General features: G+C 61.4%; 2 protein-coding genes across 18 annotated transcripts; both read right to left on the bottom strand.

Annotated features, from left to right (window-relative positions):
* Positions 1–21: 21 nt before the first annotated feature.
* CARNS1 (carnosine synthase 1) lies at positions 22–9,661 on the bottom strand. Of its 12 annotated transcripts, none has more exons than XM_032357613.1 (11): positions 9,587–9,634; positions 9,195–9,296; positions 8,206–8,268; positions 7,612–7,885; positions 6,714–6,803; positions 5,977–6,464; positions 5,578–5,752; positions 5,402–5,487; positions 4,446–4,677; positions 4,071–4,351; positions 22–2,190 (listed from the first exon to the last, which is right to left on the bottom strand). In XM_032357613.1, the coding sequence occupies exons 2-11, from the start codon at positions 9,195–9,197 to the stop codon at positions 964–966; spliced, it is 2,919 nt and encodes a 972-aa protein (XP_032213504.1). In that variant the 5' UTR covers positions 9,198–9,296; positions 9,587–9,634; the 3' UTR covers positions 22–963. The 12 variants fall into 12 exon arrangements, with proteins under 12 accessions (XP_032213504.1, XP_032213505.1, XP_032213511.1 ...); XM_032357614.1 differs by having other exon boundaries at positions 9,195–9,221; positions 9,587–9,626; XM_032357620.1 differs by lacking the exon at positions 8,206–8,268 and having other exon boundaries at positions 9,195–9,221; positions 9,587–9,661.
* A 4,557-nt stretch (positions 9,662–14,218) lies between these two features.
* TBC1D10C (TBC1 domain family member 10C) lies at positions 14,219–20,389 on the bottom strand. 6 transcript variants are annotated; one of them, XM_032357633.1, is made up of 10 exons: positions 20,237–20,389; positions 19,785–19,963; positions 18,947–19,046; positions 18,625–18,732; positions 18,431–18,537; positions 18,161–18,275; positions 17,398–17,463; positions 17,085–17,274; positions 15,224–15,378; positions 14,219–14,899 (listed from the first exon to the last, which is right to left on the bottom strand). In XM_032357633.1, exons 2-10 carry the CDS (start codon positions 19,934–19,936, stop codon positions 14,552–14,554), a joined length of 1,341 nt encoding a protein of 446 aa, XP_032213524.1. In that variant the 5' UTR covers positions 19,937–19,963; positions 20,237–20,389; the 3' UTR covers positions 14,219–14,551. The 6 variants fall into 6 exon arrangements, with proteins under 6 accessions (XP_032213524.1, XP_032213522.1, XP_032213523.1 ...); XM_032357631.1 differs by having other exon boundaries at positions 20,219–20,388; XM_032357632.1 differs by lacking the exon at positions 20,237–20,389 and adding an exon at positions 20,097–20,212.
* Between the last annotated feature and the right edge of the window lie 822 nt (positions 20,390–21,211).

Below are 21,211 nucleotides of genomic sequence, written 5' to 3'. Positions count from 1 at the left end.
AACCAGATGCCAGACCTTTCATTAGTTCATAAGCCTTTATTTGAAGAGGGATGCTTGCGGAGCTGGCCACAACTCCTGGGCTGCACGGGGGCAGAGTTATTGAGACAGACTCCCCTGAATCAGGAAGGGAGTGCACATTTTCTTCTGCCAGTGCTGGTTAGTTATGCCAGAGGCCAATGTACCAAAGCTTGGTGGAGAAGGTGGGCGCTGCCTGGGAGGGGGCATTCCGTCATCTTACGGCCACATCTGAATGAGGGCAGGGAGCTGAGTGTGGTTTAGGAGTGGAGCGGGCACATCAGACTTAGTAAAAGTGGAAACCTGGACCTTGTAGCTTGTCCCTTGACCCCCTGGCTACTGTGGTATGACCTTGAGGCAGTGATTGTTCCTGTCTGAGCCTGTTTCCTCATCTGTAGAACGGGGCAATGGTGTCTACCTGGAGAGGAGATGGTTCCTGCTGGTCCCAGGTCCCTTGCTTCTACTGCTCAGGCCAAACGAGGCAGGCAGGGCACTGCCAAAAGTTGTCAGTGGGCTCTGGAAATATCCTGGGATTTGCTAAATGAGGGTTGAGGATAGGCCGTTTTATCTCAGGGTTTTGTGGGATTTATCCAAGGCCAGAGGCCAGTCAGCTTCTCTCTTCCTGCAGGGTGCAGGAAGAGAGACAGACGTGGAGCGATGCCAAAGAGGGGCTAAGTTTGGACCCATTCCCACCTCCCTGTCGTGTGTGTGTGTGCGCATGAACAGCTGTTGTTGCTTCTCCATGGCTAGACTCGTGGAGCCGGACTGGGGCGTTTGGGCTGAACTGACAGCAAGAGGGCCCAGTGGCCCCCCTCACCATACTTTCTTCTATGGCCCTTTAGCTCGGGAGGCCTTCTTGTCAAATGGCCCTGACACTCTGGAACAGCCATGAGGCCTTGGGAGGGGGCCAGGCCAGGGTTGAGGCAGGGGTCCGGGGAGAGAGAGGCACTATTTGAAGTGGGACAGGAAGTGGGCAACCGGGTAGTGGGGCCCATCGATGCCCAGACCCTGGCAGAGGCCCAGCAGGCGGAGGCGAGCCTCAGCCGCGCTCTCTCCAGCACAGGCCACGCTGCAGTAGGGCTCCTCGTACTCGCCGGGCACCAGGATGTCCTCCAGCAAATTGAGGCGCAGCAGGCCCTGGTCGTGGAGAGCCTGCAGGGTCTCGCGGCTGGCGGTGGAACTCAGCACCTGCGGATGCTGGGACACCAGGCACATGACCCCCACCAGGTGGCCACGGGCCCGTGGGTGGGTGGGCAAGGCAGGCCGCAGGCCGCAGGCCACCATCGCTGCTGCCAGCAGCAGGTCCACACCATAGAGCTCCAGGATCCAGTCTCTCAGGTAGAAGCCGCCCATGCGGGGGTTGATCTCGATCAGTTTCGGCCCAGCCCCGGTCAGCTTGAGCTCCACATTGAACACCCCATCCAGCAGCCCACAGCCCAGGCAACAGCGGAAGGCTGCCTGCACCAGCTGGGCCTCCTGCTCCGGGGCCAGCCCGGTGGGCATGCAGGCCGCCGTCTCTGTGAAGCCAGGCAGCCTCGTGGGGCCGTTGTCGGAGACGAAGGCGGCCAGCAGGCGCCCTCCAAACAGCACCAGGTCCACGTCGTGCTCGGTGCCCTCGACAAACTCCATCAGCAGCATGGCGTTGCCCCAGCCCAGCCCAATGCCGGGGTGGTCGGCCTCCCCCTGCAGGTCACGAGCGATCCGGGAAAAGTGTTCGCGGCACTGTGGCGCGTCCTCCACCAGCCGCACACCCACCGCGCCTGCCCCGAACTCCAGCTTCATGACGCCGGGCAGCGGCACCTGGTGGACGGCCTTCTCCACGTCGGCCTCGCTCTCCAGTGGGCAGCACGGCACGGCATGCAGGGAGGGCGCGGGCCAAGGGGGCCCGTGGCAGCGCAGCAGGTGCAGCTGGGTGCAGCTCTTCTGCTTGGCCAAGCGCATGGCAGCCGGGGGGCTGCAGGGAAGCCCCAGTTCCTGGCAGAGCAAGGCCGTGAGCACGAGGCAGTCATCCCAGTAGGAGAAGCAGCCATCCAGCTGCAGGCCACGGGCCCGCACCAGCTCCGCCAGCAACCGTGCGTTCTCTTCATCCCGCCGGTGCTCTGTCACATCGAAATGGATGAAAGTCTGCACCAGCTGGGACGCAAAATGGTTGGGATCCGACTCCACCAGGTGTAGCTGTGGAAACCACCAGGGCCCAACACATCCAGCTCAGCCTGTGCTGGTTGCTGGGACAATCGGATGGGGCCTAGAGCATGGTTTGGGCCCACAGGGGAGACAGACTTGCCAGTTCTAGGGGGCTCAAAAAATATTCCTTGATGGGCGCCTGGGTGGCTCAGTGGGTTAAGCCTCTGCCTTCGGCTCAGGTCATGATCTCAGGGTCCTGGGATCAAGGCCCGCATCAGGATCTCTGCTCAGCGGGGATCCTGCTTCTCCCTCTCTCTGCCTGCCTCTCTGCCTACTTGTGATCTCTCTCTCTGTTTCAAATAAATAAATAAAATCTTTAAAAATATATACATATTCCTTGATGACTGACTAAATGGCAGGTGCCGAGTTTGCACATCCAACCCAGCCTGGAGGGGAGGGAAGGCAGCTGAAAAGAGGCAATGCTTAGGCTGGGAGCTGAGTAAGACTCAGCCAGAGGAAGGAGGCAGAGGGTGTGATCTGGGCAGGAGGGGGCTGGAGCAAAGAGGGGGTGCTCCTGGGCTCATTCTCTGACCAGAGCTTGTAGGGAAACTACCAGGGTTGGGAATTGAGAAAGGTGGCCTGGTGTCTTGGGACATCATCCTCTTGGTTGTCATTCACCCAAACAGTTCTGACCCTGGGGGTGCCCATGGAGGAATCCAGTGGGGCCCTGCACCCCAAATCTCACTGCCCGCTGGGGGAAACACAGACCAAAAGCAGCCGGTTCCCAGGGCAGAGAGTGCTCCTGAAGAGACGGGAGCGTGGCTGGGAGCACTGTAGCACTTGGGAGCATGAAGAGGAGAAAGACATTCCAAGTGGACAGCACAATGTGCAAGGCATGGGAATGGCTGGCAGGGTGAATTCCCAAGGGGGTGCTGTTGTACCGTGGAAGAGGGGAGAGGAGACCATTGTGGTAGATTAGGGCTGTGAAGAACCTGACCTCTGTTTTCTTATCTGTTCCATAGCGGATAAGAACCTCTACTCTGCTGGCATGGCTTCAGATTCTTTAATGTGAGGCCACTGCTGTGAACTTGATTCAGGATCTGTAAGCTGCTCCCCAGCACCCTCCTCGCGCCCTCAGGAATTCAACCCCCAAGAGCCTGCCCTTCCTGCAGGATGGGGTCAGGCTCCTTAGCCTGGCATTCAAGGTCCTGGTTCTGGTAGGAAACCTGAATGATAGCCCCGCCCCTCCTGCCCGTCTGCGCTGGGCTCTTTTTGCCCTGGAGGGCTCTGTGCTCTTCCTGAGGTCTCATTTCACCGGGCTGAGACACAATTCGACCAGAAGCCAAAAAGAGTTTAAACTTCTGGGTGTCTCCGTCAGTTAAGCCTCTGCCTTCTGCTCAGGACGTGATCTCGGAGTCCTGGAATGGAGCTCGGCTTCTCCCTTTCCCTGCGCGGCTCCCCGCACCCGCTGCTTGTGCTCTCTCACTCTCGCTCTCCCTCAAAAACTAAATAAAATCTTAAAAAAAAAAAAAAAAGTTTTGGGACGCCTGGGTGGCTCAGTCGTTAAGCGTCTGCCTTCCGCCCAGGTCTTGATTACAGGCTCCTGGGATCCAGCCCCGCATCAGGCTCCCTGCTTGGTGGGGAGCCTACTTCTCCCTCTCCCACTCCCCTTGCTTGTGTTCCCTCTCTCGCTGTGTCCCTCTCTGTCAAATAAGTAAATAAAATCTTAAAAAAAAAAAGTTTAGATTTCTAACCTGGGCAGGGCGGGGGGCCCCAGCCCTACTCCCGGGCTCTAGAGCCTCCAGCGGGCCCGCCCAGCACAGGCTCCGCCCCAAGAGATGCGGGCCCCGCCCCAAAGGCCCGGCGCCCAGGGCACGGCCTCCGCCACTGGGGCGGGACTGCGAGCCGGCCCCGCCCCTCTCCCCGCCCACCTTGAGCCCGTAGTGGCGCGCGGCCTCCCACACGAACTTCTTGCTGACGCCGCCGGCGCCGATCAGCAGCAGCTGCTTGCCCTCCATGAGGTAGTGCGCGGACCGCCGCAGCATGGTCTCCACGAGCGGCGCGGCCGCCGCTTCCTCGGCCGCCGACCGCGGGCGCTGCGCGGCCCACAGCCCCTCCAGCGCGCCGCACGCCTCCAGACACGGGCCGCTGTTCAGCTCCAGGGCCACGGGGGTCAGCGTGCGGCCCTGCACCGTCAGCGCGAAGTCCACGCCTGGGCCGGGCCGGGGGCGCGGGCTCAGCACGGGCTGCCGTCCGCCCCCAACGCCACGGCCCCCCGGTCCCCGCCCCGGGCAGTGCGCACTCACCGAGGAAGTCCGTGCGAGCCCGGCGCCCGCCGCGCTGCTCCGCGCTCAGGCCGGCCTCCAGGGCCAGCACTGCGGCCAGCGCGGCCTCGGCCCCCGCCTTGACGCGCTGTCGCACGACCGCCACCTGCCCCGGTTCACCCAGGCCGCACCGGGCCAGTGCCACCTCCAGCGTCTGTGGCAAGGAGCTCTGGTGCCGCAGAGGCCGGTCCTCACGGCCCACGCTGCACACCACCTGGGCAGGGTGTGGCTGAGGGTGTGGGCCCAGGAGGAGCCCACCCAGGACTCCTGCACCCGCCACCCCCTGCGCACCTACCCTTGTGCTGAGACCCAGGCCAGACCTCTCACTGGACATTCAAGTGGCCCAGGCCTCTCTGACTTCCACGGCACAAACCACTTTCCCTGCCACCGGCCCCTCTGGTCCTTTAGACCCTAAGGGGACTCTACCCAGGCTTCCACCTGCGCCAGGGTCTCTCTGCTCTTTGGAGGTTCCAAACATGCTTGTTGCTAGCTCCTGCAGGCCTGGAGGCCTGTGCCACCCTGATGTACCCCCCACCCCAGACCTCCATGAGGTCAGGGTTGAGCGACTCTGCCTCAGGTTGGCTCAGAGCTGTGTTCCCAGGAGGGTCCCCAAGCTTTCTTGAGTTCCCCAGCTTGGAGGCCCCTTCTACAGGACTCCAGACACGGGCAGTTCAGGGACCCTGGGTCAGCCTCTTCTGTGGGTAAGAGCTCCCTGGAAAGAGGATTCAGCCCTGGGCCCTGCTACCTAGTACCAGGCAGGGCTCCTGAGGGAAGGGTGAAAAGGGGGGGGAAAAGCATCAGACCCAGGAGTCTTCCTAGAGACCACCAGGACTCCCCCCGAGGTTATGTCTTCTCTCTGCCTGGGGCCCTCAGCCCCTCATGAGGGCTGGGCTGGGGTGTGGCGGCGGGGTCAGGATCTAAACTTGGGCCAGGCTCACCTTGCTCAGCAGGGGCCTGTCACCCTGGGTCCGACAGACCACCGCGCAGATCCGCACAGCCAGCTCAGGGCCAGGTGGGGGACTGCCTGGAGAAAGACAGTGAGGCCTGAGCCCGGCCCAGAGCCGCTGGGAGGGTGAGCCGAGCTCCCACTGCTGGCTGGCGCGGGGGCTCTCACCTGGGAAGGGCAGTCGGGCAGGTGGGCACACAGCCTCCACCAGGACACTCTCCTCCTCCTCCAGCTTCTCCAGCAGCGCCAGCACCGTGTCCGCCACTGCGCCCAGCTCCCCTCGCGGGTGCACACGCAGGGCCTGCCGACCCCGCCAGCGCCAGCCACTGAGCTTGACGGCCACCTGCAACGGGGAAGGGAAGGAAGCCTCCTTACCACCCCATGACCCCGTGGGGTACCAGAGGATTCAGTGTGTAAACGGAGGTAAGAAGGGAGGGCATTGCCCCCGAGAGAGATGCCAGCGGTAGGGCTCAAAGCTGGGGACAAGTTCGCAGCAGGCCCGGGGGACCATCCCTGCGTTCCATCCTGCTGGCATCTGCGCAGACCTCGGAGGCGGGAGCCTGTTACCTGCAGGACATCACCCAGGGCACCAGAGTGCAGAAAAGCCCCCACTTCCTCCTTCACCAGTGTCTCCTGGCCCTCTTTGCCACTGAGCTCCACCAGCCGTAGGCCCGGGCTGGCCTCCCCTCCCCGCAGCAGGGCCGGTGGCTTATAGGTGAAAGCCAGGGTCGCTGGCACGGCCACACCACCCTGCTGAGCCAGCAGTCGCCTTGTCAGCAGCCTGTCCTCCAGCAGCCGGGCCAGCTCAGCCGAGGCTCCCGTGGGGCAGGTCAGGTCACGGGCAAGTTCAGCTGCCTCTCGACCCCGGCCAGGTCCCAGCCCCAGGCCCGCCAGGAAGTAGGTGGCTCGGCGTGGGGGGACAAATTCATCCAGGAATGTCAGGCCCCCTGGGTGGAAGCTCACAGCCTTAGAGACCAGCAGGACCGCCTCGCCCGGCTGCCCGGGTGCTGGCACCTTCGTCAGCCAAGCAGGGGACAGGCAGAGGAGCATGTTTCCTGTGGGCAGAGGGAAGAGGGTTGCTGGCCAGGGAAGGCTTCATGCCCCCATGCCCTCCACCTCCAGCCCGGGGCCCTGGGTAGTGGGGGGCAGCTGCTCCGGGAACCCACCCCCACTCAGAGCGTGGCAGCTGGCCCAGTGGAATGCAGGCACTTGCCAGGGTCAGTGGGTATTTCGGGATGTGGCCGGGCCAGGCGAGGGCTGCCCTTTCTGTCGGAGCATGTGGAGGAACATGGGCACATACTCACCCGGGCTCTGGACCCCACCCTCCAGGAGCACAGACAGAAAGGTGCTGGGGGATCCCAGAATGCATAAGGTCACCTCCGCACCAGGGCAGCCTGGGGGGGTGGGGGCGGGGAGAACATGGCCAAGCTCAAGAGGGGCTCCCCCGCTCTCTTGCTGCCTACCCTTCCCTGCCCCATAGCCCCGCCCACCCCATGCCCCCACCCACCCCATCCCTCGTCCCTCCGGTGGGGGCTGGAAAGGGAAAGGGAAGCTGCCTGCCCATCCTGCCCGGGTGAGGCGGACTCCCTCCTCTCTCTAACTAGCCTGGAATGTACTGGAGGCTGAGTGACTGGAGACCTGGGTTCTAGCCTGGGCTCTGACACTGACTTTCTCTGTGACCCGTGACCCCCATGCGGTGCAGTTGCTGGGGGTGGGAAGAGCGGGGAAATGTCCCTGTGCCTCAGTTTCCCAGTCTGTGATTTTCATGTATTCTAGCTGGGAACCCTGTGTCCACATAGAACTTTTGTGGCCACCTGATCTATAAAAACAGATATAAAAATAAATACAAATAAAACTGATAAAACTGGGAAGCAGTTTTGGGTCCCAACTGTTAGTGGCTTCCACAGCAGCTCCCAAAACCCATCTATAGGAGCTCCAACTCCACAGAACCTAGATTACAAATCCCACGGCTGGGTCTTCTGGGGACAGGAGGGAAGCCTTGATCTCTGACTTTACTGGTGCCAGATGCCCTTTGAAACAATGCTTGCCTGCCCGAGGTTGACTGGCCTTGCCTCCCTGGCTTCGGATCCAGCCAGAGCCTGGGGGAAGGGGCTGACCTTGACAGGGATGGAAGCAGGCTGGGCTGAGAGCACCTCCTCCCCGCCCCCCAGGGCTGTCCCCCACCCTGGACCCCCTGGGCACCTGTGCGGGGCACCTGGCTGCGGTCCTGGGTCTCCGGAAGGCCAGCTTGCTGCAGACAGCTCTGCAGGAGGCTGTAGCCGTAGACAGTCCAGGCCCGGGCCTCCGCCCCCTCGAGGGAGCCCTTGCAGTCCAGGCCCACGTCCTGGCGCCAGGAGCCAGGGAAGCAGCCTGGGGGCGGCAGGCCAGAGCCTCCTCCCCATGGACCCTCCTCTTCCTCCAGGTCCTTGGAGCCCAGGGGGCAGTCCCAGTCGGGACCCAGCGGATCCAGGGAGAGCTGAGAGGGGCAGAAGTGGTGGGTCTGGGGTAGGGCGAGCAAAGGGCCCATTAAGTCACTCAAGGGTATAAGCCCTCCACACCCCTAACCTTGGGCTATGTTCAGGGCAGACACTGTCCTAGGAACCCGGGGGGATGGTGTTGGATTAGGGGGTGAAGGCCTGTCACCAGGAACATGTAGGTAGGGATGCTTTGCAAATCCAGGTACAGTGCTCCAGGGGGGCAGGGGGGAGGGTAGAAAGCAATGTGCCGCTGGCTGGACCACTGCCCCCCATCCCATGCTGAGGTCTGTCCTAGCTTGGCTCGTAGGACTAGACGTACGTGTTGGTCTGTTTTGTTCACTGAAGCAGTCCTAGCACACCATAGCTGCTCCGTAAACACGGACTGAGAACAGATGAACGAACCGAGCAATCACTTGGGCTGCTCATTCCCCTCTGGCCTCAGTAACCTGTCTATCACCATCGGGGAGCTCTGCTGAGACCTGGATGTGTAGATGAAGCTGTCCCATGGCCACCCAGGTAGGCCTTGAGGACCTACTGTGTGGCCAGCCCTGTGCAGGGCACTGGTAGGGGAAAAAGCTGGTGCCCCTTTTTCAGATGTTCTGAGTCACAGAAATGCTTTCTTTGGATGACATTTTACACCCCTGCCCCTCTCTGAGGCAGGCTAACTCCCAATGAGGCTACTCAGACTCTGTGTGACCATAGGTGGGGACAGTAGTGGGCTTATCCTCTGGGGGACAGCCTGAGCAACCTTGGGTAAGTTACAAGGTTTCTTTGGCCTTGGGGGGGGGGGGCTGGCACCTGCCCGGTCCCACCCCAGGAGACCGGTGAGGCTTAGCCTTCAGCCATGGGGATGCAGTGTGCTGCGGCCGGGAGGGCACGTCTGTGCCTGAGACCTGGGCTCGAATCCAGACTGACCAGTTCCAAATTCTGAGCCTCGTGCCTTCACTTAGAAGGTGTGTTCCAAAAAGAAGAAGAAGGTGTGCGTCCCCTGAGAGCCCAGACTGTGCTCTCACTGCTATGTCCCCAAGCCTGGAATGGTGTCAGGTGCATAGCAGGGGCTCAAGAGGTGTTGTGGAATGAATGACCGCCAAAGGGGACCACCTGTGCCCGTCCCCGGGGCTGCTGGGGGAGCCAGAAGTGCCCAGCCCGCAGCAGCTGCATGTCTCATGCACCCGGGGTCATAGGTCTGAGCTGTCTGCACAGGGGAGCCCCCAGGGTGAGGCTTTTGGGTGCCAAACACTGCCCTCTGGGCCCTCCCTCTGACAAGGGGCTTGGGCCTTTTGAGGGGAAGGAGCAGAGGAGACTCACCATCTTACAGGTGCAGTGGCTGAGAGACTGATGGCAGAGACAGAGACGAAGGAGGGAGTCAGGGCGGCGTGGTCTGCACCCCACTGCCCAGCCCCTAAGACTCTAGAACAGAGAGGTGGTTGCCAAGGCCCGAGTGTCCTGACCCTGGCATGTGTCCAAGGCTGCCCCACCCCCCCCAACCCAAGGGGGTGGGATTTCTGCGGCCCGGACCCCGGGGGTCCTGCCCACCTTCCACCCCAGAGCTCAAGCCTTGCGGGTTGTGCCAGGCCCGATTAGGGTCCTAGCATCCCGCCCTTCCAGCGGGGGGCGCGCTGGGTCCCCACGGCCCCTGGCCCCTGGTCCCTGGCCCCCCTCCCTGGCTCTCCCGGGGGCGCGGGCAGGAGCCGGGGTACCTGGAGGGCTGCAGCGGCTCGGCGGGGCAGGCGGGCGGCGCGCAGCGGCGGGGGTTTGGCGGCGGCAGCGGCGGCGGCACAGCGGGAGCGGGCGGCGCCGCTTTATATAGAAGCGACCGGGGCATGCCCAGTGCGGGGCGGGGGCGGCGCAGGGCCCCGGCCGGCACCCCCTCCGGCCGCCCCACCGCTCCGGTGCAGACACCCGCCCCCCAGCCCGACACCTGGGCTCCGGGTGAAGCCTGGAGGGAGGGCAGACCAAGGGAAACGGGATCACAGCCACAGGGCTGTGGCGAGGGACAGAGAGAGTCCGGAATGGACGCGGGATGGAAGAAAGGGAGCCCGAGAGAGGAGGAGGGGAGGGGGAGAGCAGGAGAGGGCAGAGAGGGGTGTCGGGGCTGCCCTTGGCCTTTGGGGGTGGGGTGGCCAGGAGATCAGTCAGGGCACAGGATCTGGAGTCCTGCCCCTGGATGGAGTCCTGAGCGCCCTTAGCACACCCAGGCCCCAGCAGCCGGCCTCAGCCGTGAGCCCTGTGCCCTAAGCCAGACTCTCCCAGAAAGGCCGGGTTGGACGGGGGTCCCTGTATGTCTGTGGGGCTCCTGCCTCACCTCTCCTGGCCCCCGTCAGAGTAGGGATCAGTCGGTAAGAGGACCCCACAAGGGCAGGCCCGGTTTCCCGGGAGACCCTCTGCCCTGCAGGGGGCCAAGAGGGAAGGGGGTGCCCAAGCTGCAGGGTTCCAGTGGATGTGAGCCCAGGAAAGGGGCTGTGTACCGGGTCTGTCTTGCTCATTGACACCCACGTCTGCTGGACGTGCCGGCAGTGACACCCAGTCTCCCCAGGACACACGACCTTACCCCAGGTTCGCTTAGCCAAGCACCCACAGAAAACACCTCAAGAGACCCGGCTCACGACCACAAATTCAGGGACTCACACCTTCTCCTTGAGTGTCACGGGAGGCGGGTGTCAATCCTAGAGCCAGCTGTAGGACCTGGGCACTTCCCTTTCCTGGTCTGAACCTCACTCTCCTCCTGCCTAAAACGGGGCTAGTTCCCATCTCTCGGGGCTGGGGGGGTGGTTAGTACTGGGTCCCCTGCACAAGCACCACACATAGCCTGTGGTTACAATCCCAACAGCTTACAGCCTCAAACCCACAGCTTCTCCCTCCTTGTCTCTGAGTTGGAGACTCCATGGCTGTCCTTGAGAACCTTCTGGGCTGGGGTCCCGTGGCATCTGTGGGGGCTGAGGTGGAGGCTTTGGCTGTACAGAGGACCCACCCCTGTCTACCACTGCAGGGACTCAGAGGGGAGAAATGATTCATCCAGCCTCCGTCCAGCCCAGCCCACATTCCCCACACAGCTTTCCAGGGCTGGCTGCTCGACGCCCTCCCTGGAATGAGGTGTGGCCACTGGAGAAGTCCATTCTCTTGCCGCATGGGTTGCCTGAGCCCCACCGCGATCCCACTGGTGGAAACAGAGGACACAGATGTCATCAAGAAGCATGAGCTTAAGCACTTAACAAGAGTTAGAAACTGAAATTCAACTGAGTAAGTGTTAGGGATGTGACTGACTTTACTCAACAATTCACATACTGGGCAGCAGCCCATCTAGCAGAGAGAGGAAGGAGCTCTGAGCAGAATGAAAAACTTAGAGGCAGAAGGGGTCAAGGACGAGGATGTGGTACGGGCAAAACAGCGGCTTGGGTTCTGCAAGGTCGCCTTCCTTTAGGGGATGGCAGAGGTCTATCAGGTGACCTAACTAGTGCTAACTAGTGCTGGCAGGTGAGTCCTGATCCTTGTTAAAGATTTCATTTCTGGGGGCACCTGGGTGGCTCAGTGGCTTAAGAGTCTGACTCTTCTTCTTCTTTTTTTTTTTAAGATCTTATTTATTTTAGAGAGAGAGTGTGCACAAGCGTGGGGGCAGAGGGTAAGAGAGAATCGCAAGCAGACTCCAGGCTGAGCTGGAGCCGATTGCAGGGCTCGATCCCACAGCCCCTGAGCTAAAGTCAAGAGTCAGACATTGAACCGGCTGAGCCACCAGGCACCCCATGTGTCCCGCTCTTGATCTCAGCTCAGGTCTTGATCGTTCTGCTGGTGAGAGGCGGAGCAGGGGTCTTCCATCTGCTAGAGCGTGTACGCACCGCACAGAGAGCGATCTTGGGACTGGAGTGGGAGCTTTTATCTCATTATCTATAGGAGAAAATCGAGCTCAGACAGCGAGAAGACATTTCCTATACAGGGACTTTGCAGGGAGTCTGAGTCTGGCTTCTGGACAGAGCGGGGATGGGGACTCTCTGGGGTGCAAGATGGAGACCATGCACCCTTCCCCATGACCAGGCGGGGATCCATCTGCCCTTCTGCCTTTTAAAAAATTGTGTTTGTTTATTAAGTAATCTCTACACCTAACATGGGACTCAGACTCAACAACCTCGAGATCAAGAGTTGCATGCTCTTCTGATGGAGCCAGCCAGGAGCCCCTGTCCTTCCACTTTTTTGCTTGGCCCCCACTCCTGTCCCCGGGGCTGACCCAGGCCAATGGACATCTCTGGGTGCCATCCTAGCTTCAGTCCCTGCAGACTAAGTGCCATCAGATTCCCCGAGCCCCCCCTTCCAAGCAGGTTTGTCGAGAGCTGCCAGGTTTGCTGAGTATGGTTGTTCAGGTTGCTCACTGCACAAAAGCTCCCAGCTGAGAGTGGTCACTTCCCCTCTGCCACACAGGGGCTGCGTGTGGCTGGAGGAGAGGTGTCTTTTCCCAACTAGCACACAGGTGCTGTAGGAGCTAGCACAGCCTTAGGAGGACAATGTGTACAGAAGTGTTCACATGAGGAGGGAGCTAGTTTTCTTCTGGTCTGACACCCCCACACCCTACCCACCTCAGGGTCCCCACGTAGATGTTTGATAATGGCACCTGCCCAGAAAATGCTTCCCTGAGCAAAAAAGGCATTGATTCAGCCCTAGCTGGAGGAGTCCTGCCAGAGAGCATTTGCCTCTAGGGTCTATGACCAGTGGGACATACTGTCACCATGGCCCCCCTCCTAGCCTCATGACAGATTCCAGGGCCCGGGCTGAGGTTGCTGCTTTCCTGCTTCCCCACCCTCTGAGCAGAAGAGCTGAGCCCTTGGAGGGCAGGGAGTCTAGGAGCTGACCCCAGGGGTAGGCCCCCCCACCCTACCTGCTGCAGAGCCTGGACTGCACTCGATGCCCTAAAGCTAAGGTATTGCCCAGAAGACACAAAGACCTGAACTCTAGTGGCTCTAACCCCCAACAGTGAACTTGGGCTGGGCACTCCATTTCCCCTTTCTCTAGTGAGGTTATCAGTGCTGCCTGCAGAGGGGGAGGGGATCCGAGAAAAGGGTCTGGGAAGTGTGGGCGAGTGGGTTATACTTAAGCTACAGGTACTTTAGTGGGGCAGGGATGAGGGAGGGAGGGCCCTAGAGGTTCTCTTTACCTCCCAGGGGCCCAGATGCTGCCCCACATTCCAAGGGGCTGGGACTCAGGCTGGGGCAGGGCCAAGGGTGTGGGTGGGAGCAGGAGAGAGAGCATCCCCAGGAGGACAGACCTGGGTGAGCACCCAGTTGTAGGGGGCAGTTTCATGGCTGCTGATGTGGAGGTAGGGGTAAACCTGGGGTCTGCCACGTGCTGCGAGATCTTGACTGAATGTCCTCCCCTCCCGAACCCCAATTTCCCCCAGAAAACTCTGCAGACCTTGGTCTGGACCTCCATGTTCCCTCCTCTCGGCGGTAGGCTCCCTCGGGTATGGGATGGTCTGCCCGAGACCCAGGGCCTGGCCAGGCACATACTAAGCACCAAACGAACACATGGAAGAGCGAATGCCCTGTCGCCAGAGCATTCCAAATCAGGGCTCTGACCAGCAGCCAGGCCAGTGTTCCAGCACAGCCACTGGGACACACAGGTTGACTATTCCACCATGGAAACAGGAGTCCAGATGCTTTCTCCCACTGCTCCAAAGTCCTGCCACGCCCTGCCACCCTCCCCCCTGCTGGGGCGGGCCCCCAGGGAGGCAAAGCACCCTGGAACGGGCACTGTAGGGACACAAGCCGGCACTGGAGCCAGCCCTGTTGCCCTGTTGTCCTGGTGATGGCTCGTGTCACGGGTACCCCAGGCACCCACAGGGGCAATTATCAAGTGTGGGAGGGAGTTTCCATGGTGGCAGTCCCGAGGGGGCGCAACCAGGGCTTTGGGGGTGGGCAAGGGCCTGTGGGACCTTTCTCCTTTGTCCTGGTACAGTAGGCTTTTGTTCTGGCCTGGCTGTCTCTGAGAGCCGGACAGGACCATGGGTGGGGGGCAGACTTGGGTTAGAGTCCCCGCGCCCCTTGGGGTCCTGAACCAACCTGGGAGGAGGGGAAGAGTAGGAGATAGACCCCCCCACTTCCGAGCCCAGCCTCTACTTGGGGACCCTTCCTCCCGCAGGTGCCAGAGCCTTACCTGCCCGCAAGAGGCTGGGCGAGGCGGCTCCCCATTGGATCCTGTGGCTGGTAAACAGCTTTCAGCAGCCAATGGGCAGCTTCGGTGTGTCCCGTGGGAACTCGGGGAGGGGGGCGTGGAGAGGCAGGGCTGGGGGGGTGGTGAGGGTGGGAGGAGAGGGGGATGGGGAGCCTTCAATCCAAATCCATCCAGGCTTCTGCTCAGTGAGCTTTATTCTAGGCCTCTCCAGGAGCCCTTTGGGGTCCCCTAGCCCAGCCAGGTGCCCTGCACCCCGCACTCCTTCTGTGCCCGCTTCCATATTTGCGAGGGCGGGGGCACCAGGATGGCTCCGCGGGAGAAAGGCAGGCCCGGGCCCGCGACACCGCACTCCGTGACCTTCCTTCATCCTCGTGTCGCACAGTCCCTGGCCAGGGAGATGCCAGACCCCAGCGGTAAAGTACAGGGCCCATTTCTGAGGCGGGCATCAGCCCATCGGGCAATCGGGCTTCGGGGACACTGAGTCCGTGATGCCCTCAGAAGTCGAACCTTCAGAACCGGGTATCCAGGAAGGAGGTGGAGCCTCGATGAGACCTGGAGGGGCCCTCGAGAGGGGGACCCCTGGGCCGAGTCAGGAGCCCATGGAAGGTCTTGCCTCGGGTCTGGGGCTTGCGCCTCGTTGGCCTGGGCTCCTCTGGGGGCTGCACCACGATTTGGGGCACCTCGGGCCTGGTGTCTCCTCGCACCCCTGCCAGCTGCTGGGCCTCAAAGATGGCTTGGGCCCCAGGCAGGCGGGCCTGAGGCCTGGGGGGCGGCCCGGACGTGGACTCAGGCAGCCGGGCCAGCTGGACCCTGATTTCCCGCTGCAGGTCCTGCTCAGACAGGGCCACGCTGTGCACCTGTGGAGAGTGGCTGGTAGTGAGTGTGCCCAGACTGGGGGGTGGGGGGGTGGGGCAGGAAACCGTGAGGTCCCCACAGGGCAGGCAGGACACAGCCCCAGGAAGTGGCTGAGGGCTGAGGGACTGACAGCCAGACTCACTAAGGGAACCGTAGAAAGCTACTTGAAGCCTGGGGTTTTCAGCTTTTCTGCTGCTCAGAAGACAGGAACTGGGCCCCGGGGCTCACTCTGACTTCTGGCTGCGTAACTCAGTTTCCCCACCTGAGCAGCAGGGGCTGGGCCATTGTGAAGGCAAGGTGGCGGGGCGGGGGGGGGGGGCACCCACCTGGGACATGAAGACCTCCTCCTGCAGCTGGGTGGGTGGGATGGCTCGCAGGGCACCGAGGGTCTCCAGGAGCCCGGGGCAGGCCAGGCGCTGTTCTGTGGTGCCCAGCGCCAGGCGCACGAGCGTTAGCCCCACTCGGAACAGCACCTTCACGCCTGCGGGCCGGGGGGCTCACTCAGTGCAGGGCCAACCCTGCCCCTCCTCGGTTCTGTACCTGACCCTGCCCTCCGCCAGACGCCTTCCACCCTCCCGCAGCTCTGCAGCCTGACTCAGACCAGGAGCAGTGACAGTGGGACCTCGATGTGGGGGCTGACGCTTCCGGGCAGAGCGGAGTGCCAGCAGCCAGGGGACACAACTCCCCACACCTGCTCTCTGCGTCTCGGCAGCTGGTCCCTGCGAAGAAGGCCTTTCCAGCTCAGTTCTATGACCTTCTCTTTCTAGAGAGATTCTCGCCAGAGCTCTCCGCCGCTAAGCCAAGAGCACAGAGCAGGCGAGCACACACCCAAGCATGCACGCTCACGGGCACGCGCAGGTGTGACCTTGGGCTGTCCCACAGCCTCAGAATCCCTTCCAGGTAGCCTCGAGTCTGGGGACCAGTGAGGCTTAGTGACGACCGTGCCTCATAAAGAAATGATCACCAGCACGCGTGTCATCACCATGACGAAACGGAGCTTGTGACATTGCCTGTCCCGGGCTCGGTGGAGAGGACAAAGAGGGCTCCGCCTGCCCTGCCTGGTCCTTGAGATCTGGGGCTGGAGGGGCGGTGACACGTAGATGGCAGCTTGGACACCTGTGACCAGGGCTCTAAGGGGGCCTGTAGCCAACTGGGCACACAGCAGGTGCTCAATAAACATACTGACTGATTTCTGCCATTTTTCGGTTGTAACTGCCAGACAACCCAAAGAGAGAGAATGCAGGTGGGTTACTGACGGGGGTACCGAGACAGAGCCCCGAAGTCCCAAAACGTCCCCCTCAGCTCTGCCCCAAACTCCCCCCACTCTTGGCCTGACCTATCTGGCTTCCTCTCTCTCCACACCCACACCCCGAAGCTGGCAGCAGCCCGGACCGTGTGGACAGTGTCTCTCCTGGCCTCCCGGCCTCCACGGCGCCCTGCAAGTCCGCCGCCCCATGGAGAGGCCAAAAGCATCTTGGAAACAGCACTCTCCTCCTACTGTTCCCTTAACACTCTGTCACACCCCTTGTTTTATTTTCTTCATGGCACTTATAACAATCTATAAATACCTTTTTGTTTTTTAAAGCTCTGTGCCCAACGTGGGGCTTGAACTCGCGACCCCGAGATCAAGAGTCACGTGTTCCACCATGGAGCCAGGCAGGCGCCCCTGTAAATATCGTGTTAATTTGGTTGCCGTTGGCTCCCATCCCCACCCCCACCAGAATGTAAGCGTCGTTCACCCAGCGGTCCCGGCGTCCTACGGCCATGCGGGGCACAGCGAGGGCTCACCCAGTGCTCTTCCACTCCCACCGGCCCTGTCCCTGGCACTGGCCATGCTCACTGAGCCCAGTCCCCGAACAGCTCCTCTGCTGGGATCTCCCCAGCTCTGCTCCACATCCCTGTGCGGGGAGCCCCTCCCTGGCCCCAGCCCGCCCCCAGCAGAGCCTCCCTCCCTCCGGGAGTCTCGTCACAGAGGCAGGGGCGGCCAGTCATGGCACGGCAGGCGGGGGCTGGGCTTCTCCCCCCAGAGCCAGCCCAACGCCATCAGCCTCGGCACGCTCTGGCACCCCCGGCCAGGATCAGGATTGGCAGTGGCAGGTGGGGCCGAGCGGAGCTGGCACTCTCGTCCCTGTGCGCACCCCGAGGCTGCCAGCCCAGGCCACGCCTCCCCTCCAGCTGTCCACTCACCCTCGCTGAGGAAGGCGTCCCAGACACGCAGCACGGTGGGGAAGGGCAGGGAGCGGGCGAAGAGACACAGGAACCACTCGGGCAGGTAGAGCAGAGGCCCGACGCCCACCTGCTGCAGGTGCTTGTGCACGCGCGGGAGCAGCCGTCGAAGCAGAGCCGTGAACACCTCGGCGTCCAGCTGCACGGCCTCCTGCAGCCGCGTCCATCAGCACGTCCACTCCCGAAGCCCAGGCCCTGCCCCTCTCCGCCGCCCGGCCCCTGCCCGCCTGCCCAGACCCTCCCGGCCCCCTCCGGCCCCCTCCCAGCTCCTCACCATATGAGGCCCATAGTAGCCGGGGAGGTAGACCTCGCAGATCTGTACCAGGCACCAGAAGGCCTCCTGGGTAGGGGCACAGGCCGTAAGCGCCCCCACCCAGCGGATCACAGAAGGAACCGCAGGGTAGGGAAAGGAGCACAGGGGAGGGTCCTCTGTACCCTCCGGGGTAACTCTGGAGCCTGGAGCCTAAGCTCTGGCTCTTACTGAAAGCCTCCCCACTGGCCAGAGGCCTAGCAATGGGTTTAGGGAGTCGGAAGTCATAGGGTTCGTGATGTTGAATTTCAGAGTCACAAATTTGGGGCTCAATGGTCAAGGGTTGGGAGGGTCCCAGAGTTCAAGTCCTGAGCTCTTGGGGTCATTGAGATGATAGTCCCAGGGCTCAGAACTGGGAGTCATGAGGTCAAGGTGATGATGTCCAGATTCTCAGGTCACTGGGGCAGGGAGCAGGGGCCAAGGGTCCCCGGTTCCTGGAGTCAATGTCAATGGGCTTGAAGGTCACTGAAGGTGGTCATGAGGCCCTAGGTCACTAGGACAGGATCTGGGAGTTAAGGATCCCAGGTCCCTGAGTCCAGAGTTCCTGAGGTTGGGGGGTTGGCGGTCATGGATCCAGAGCCCAGGATGACTAGGTCCATATGTCATTAGGATGTGGGTCAAGGGTCTCAGGGGCCTGAAGTCCAAGTCCCCAGGGTTGGGGGTCATGGATCCCTGGGATTGGGGTTTCAGGGTCCCAAGCCTCTGGATTGGTGTCAAGGGCACTCACCTCTGGGGGCAGATGCATAAGCAGCACAGCGGCCACAGGGCCTTGGGCCTGACAGTAGCCCTGTTCAGGCCGATGCAGGGTGTAGGCCTTGAGTACCTGCAGGAGCCCCTGCTGCCTGTGCCAGGAGACCCCATCAGGGCCGGTCCTCTATGTTGCCCTCCCCCACCCTCAGGGGGCCTCTTCCCAGGCTATAAAGCTATGGTAGGGGTCCAGGCCAATGGCCCTGGAGGCTGTGGGGCTGGAGGTCCCTGGGTGTCACTGGCCGCCTACCCGTGACCCTGGGGTGACACAAACATCTCGTGTAGAGGGAACTGGCGGTGCAGATCCCGGCTGATGGTCTCCATCCACTGTGGGTCTCCAGGGGCTTCGGCCAGTTCCTGCGGGCAGACAGCAAGGTGGGTGTGAGGGCTCAGAGTGGCGAGGGGCTCTGGAAAGGGGAGACAGGGACCCCTGGCAACAGTTACCTGATAGGTGCCTGGGCTGTTCTTCTGACACACATGCGCCCCGCACAACAGGGGCCAGCAGCGGGCCCGCAGAGCCGAGGGGATGCCTTTCCGGCACTGCATCTTTACCTGCAGGTGAGGCCAAGGCCAAGTTAGATGAGCCAGGCCAGCATCCCCCGCTCCTGCTGGCACATCCCAGCCCCAGCCTGTCATGGGGCAAGGGGCACTTTGGGCGGGAGGGGGTACAAAGGCAGGAGGTGCTGGGACACAGGAGGGGTAAATTTTACCGGGGCAGGGACAGAGGCAAAGCGGGCTGAGACAGGGAGCCCCATGCTCCCCTCACCTTCTTGTACCGCCGAGACATGGTTTTCTCCCAGTGCGAGGTCATCTCTACCCACTTCATCTCCCGCTGGCGGATAAGGTCTGCAGGAGGGTGACCTGGCCTGCGGGCACATGGCATAGGCACGGGGGCGTTAGCTAGCTGTTACCCAGGGCCCACATCTGCCATCCTCCATGCTGCCCCGGGACGCTCAGCTCCTGGCCCTGGAGATCTCTGGGGAGCCCTGGGCGGGTAACCTGTCACCCAGGAGCTGCCAGTGGTTATCATAGGGATAGGAAAGGATGTGGCTCTGATGTGGCAGAAGCAGGAGAGACTGAAGGGGGTGTGTAGGTGTGTGTTGGGGGAGGGACCAGCTAGCTGTCCCCTAAGATAGGAACACAGACAACTCATTAAGAGAAGCAAGGTGGACAGAGCCATGGACTAGAAGCCAGGAGTCCTGAGTTCTAATCTGATTCCATCTGATCTGCTGTGTGACCTTGGGCAAGTTCCTATCTGGATTGTTTTCCTGTCTGTATATTGGAATAGGGAGAGGCGAGAGGTAAAGTGTGGGTTCTTTGGTTGGGTTCTTGGATTTTGGGGGCAGATTAATAGGGGAAGACTATTTGCCTCCAAGGACAGGTGCAAATTCTGAGAGGCTGAGGGTAAAAGAGGCATGTGAGGGACATTGCTGCCTTGTCCCTACCAGCTTTAGGACTCCACCCGGAGCATGAAGAGGGGTGACACTGACTGAGTTCCCAAAGCCTCCAGGACCCTCGAGGTTGAGCCTCACTCTAGAATTCAGCCCTCAGCCCCCAACCTCAATCCCAGCACCCCACTGCCCCCCAGTCCCTTCCCTTCTTACCCTGGCTCTGCTGAGCTGCCCCCAATGAAGCCATAGCGATCAGCCTGCCGATATGGGCCGGGCCCACTCAGCTCGGAGTCAGACCCCAAAGAGCTGGAGTCATCCTGCCCCTCGGAAGTTTGTACGAGGTCCTCCCCCAGGGCCTGGGCCATGGTGCCCCAGACCCAAGCTACCACGGGCTGTAGGAGGTGGAGAAAGCCAGTGTGAGAGGCTGCTTCTGGCTAGCCTGGGACCTGGGCTCCCATCCAGCCGATCCCCAGCCCAGGGACCTGGCTGCAGGGTTCAGAGGGGAGAGGCATCAAGGCATCTCACCAAGCCCCTTCTGGCCCCTCTTTCATTGGGGTGGGAAGAGGGCCCTGAAGTGGCAGAAAAGCCAGGCTTCTGGATGGAGGCCCAGCCCCAGACTCAACCCCTGCCCCCCCAGGCCAGCTTACCTCTCTGCGGCACCTCACCTCCTCCTCTCACTTCCTCCTCCGGGCAGCCTCAGCAACCCGCTGGGGGGCCCCTCCCACACTCCCCTCCCAAGTGTGTTGGGGGGGGTGATCACCCCTTCCTCTCCCAGGCTCTTCCGGCCTGCCCAGGGCTGTGGGCTCCTCCCCTCCCCTCCCCATGGGCTGTAGACTTGGGTTCCTGCGGTGGGTGTGAAGGGGCCAGGACCGACCCTCGCGGTACAGAGGCCAAGCCCCCTCCAGTTTTGAGGTTATCAGCTTGTAAAGCAATCCAGGATTCCAGAGAGACCTGAGTGGCTCCGTCAGTTAAGTGTCTGCCTTTGGCTCAGGTCATGGTCTCAGGGCCCTGGGATCAAGCCCCACATTGGGCTCTCTGCTCAGCAGGGAGCCTGCTTCCCCCTCCCTCTCTGCTTCCTTGTGATCTCTCTCTGTCAAATAAATAAATAAAGTATTTTAAAATTTTCAAGATTCCAGTGAGAATTATGGTTTATTTAATATTTGCTCTTTACAAGGTAATGCTTTGAATATGCACATAATACGGCATTACTATGCACTCAGCAGTAACAGTGGATCTTAAAAAAAATACTAATTTAGCGTGCCCCACAGGGGGTTTCAGAGTGTAGCAGCAGGTGTCTGGGTCTGGCCGGCTGCCTGGGGGGCCACAGAGACTCAGGAGGTGGACGCCAGGGTCTTGGACCAGCCCCCTGCTATCTCTGAGTCTCGGTTTCCTTTTTGGCACTTCGAGGACTTAACCCGCAGCTTTTGGAGAATCGGTTTTTAATGTGCACACACCACACTCCCGCCCAGGGTGGGAGCGGCTGGTTAGCCTTTGATAGAAAAAAAACAACTTTCACGGTACTTCCGGCCCCCTGTTCTCGGAACGGGTCACTCCTAGCGGCGAACGAGACTCAACCCCGCCCCTCCAAGCTCCACCCACCGGCCAGGCTTCGTCCTAAACAGACCAAACCCAGCCCAAGA

This window comes from Mustela erminea, chromosome 9 (genome assembly GCF_009829155.1).
Source record: "Mustela erminea isolate mMusErm1 chromosome 9, mMusErm1.Pri, whole genome shotgun sequence".
NCBI lineage: Eukaryota > Metazoa > Chordata > Mammalia > Carnivora > Mustelidae > Mustela > Mustela erminea.
This window is presented reverse-complemented; position numbering and strand designations above follow the sequence as displayed.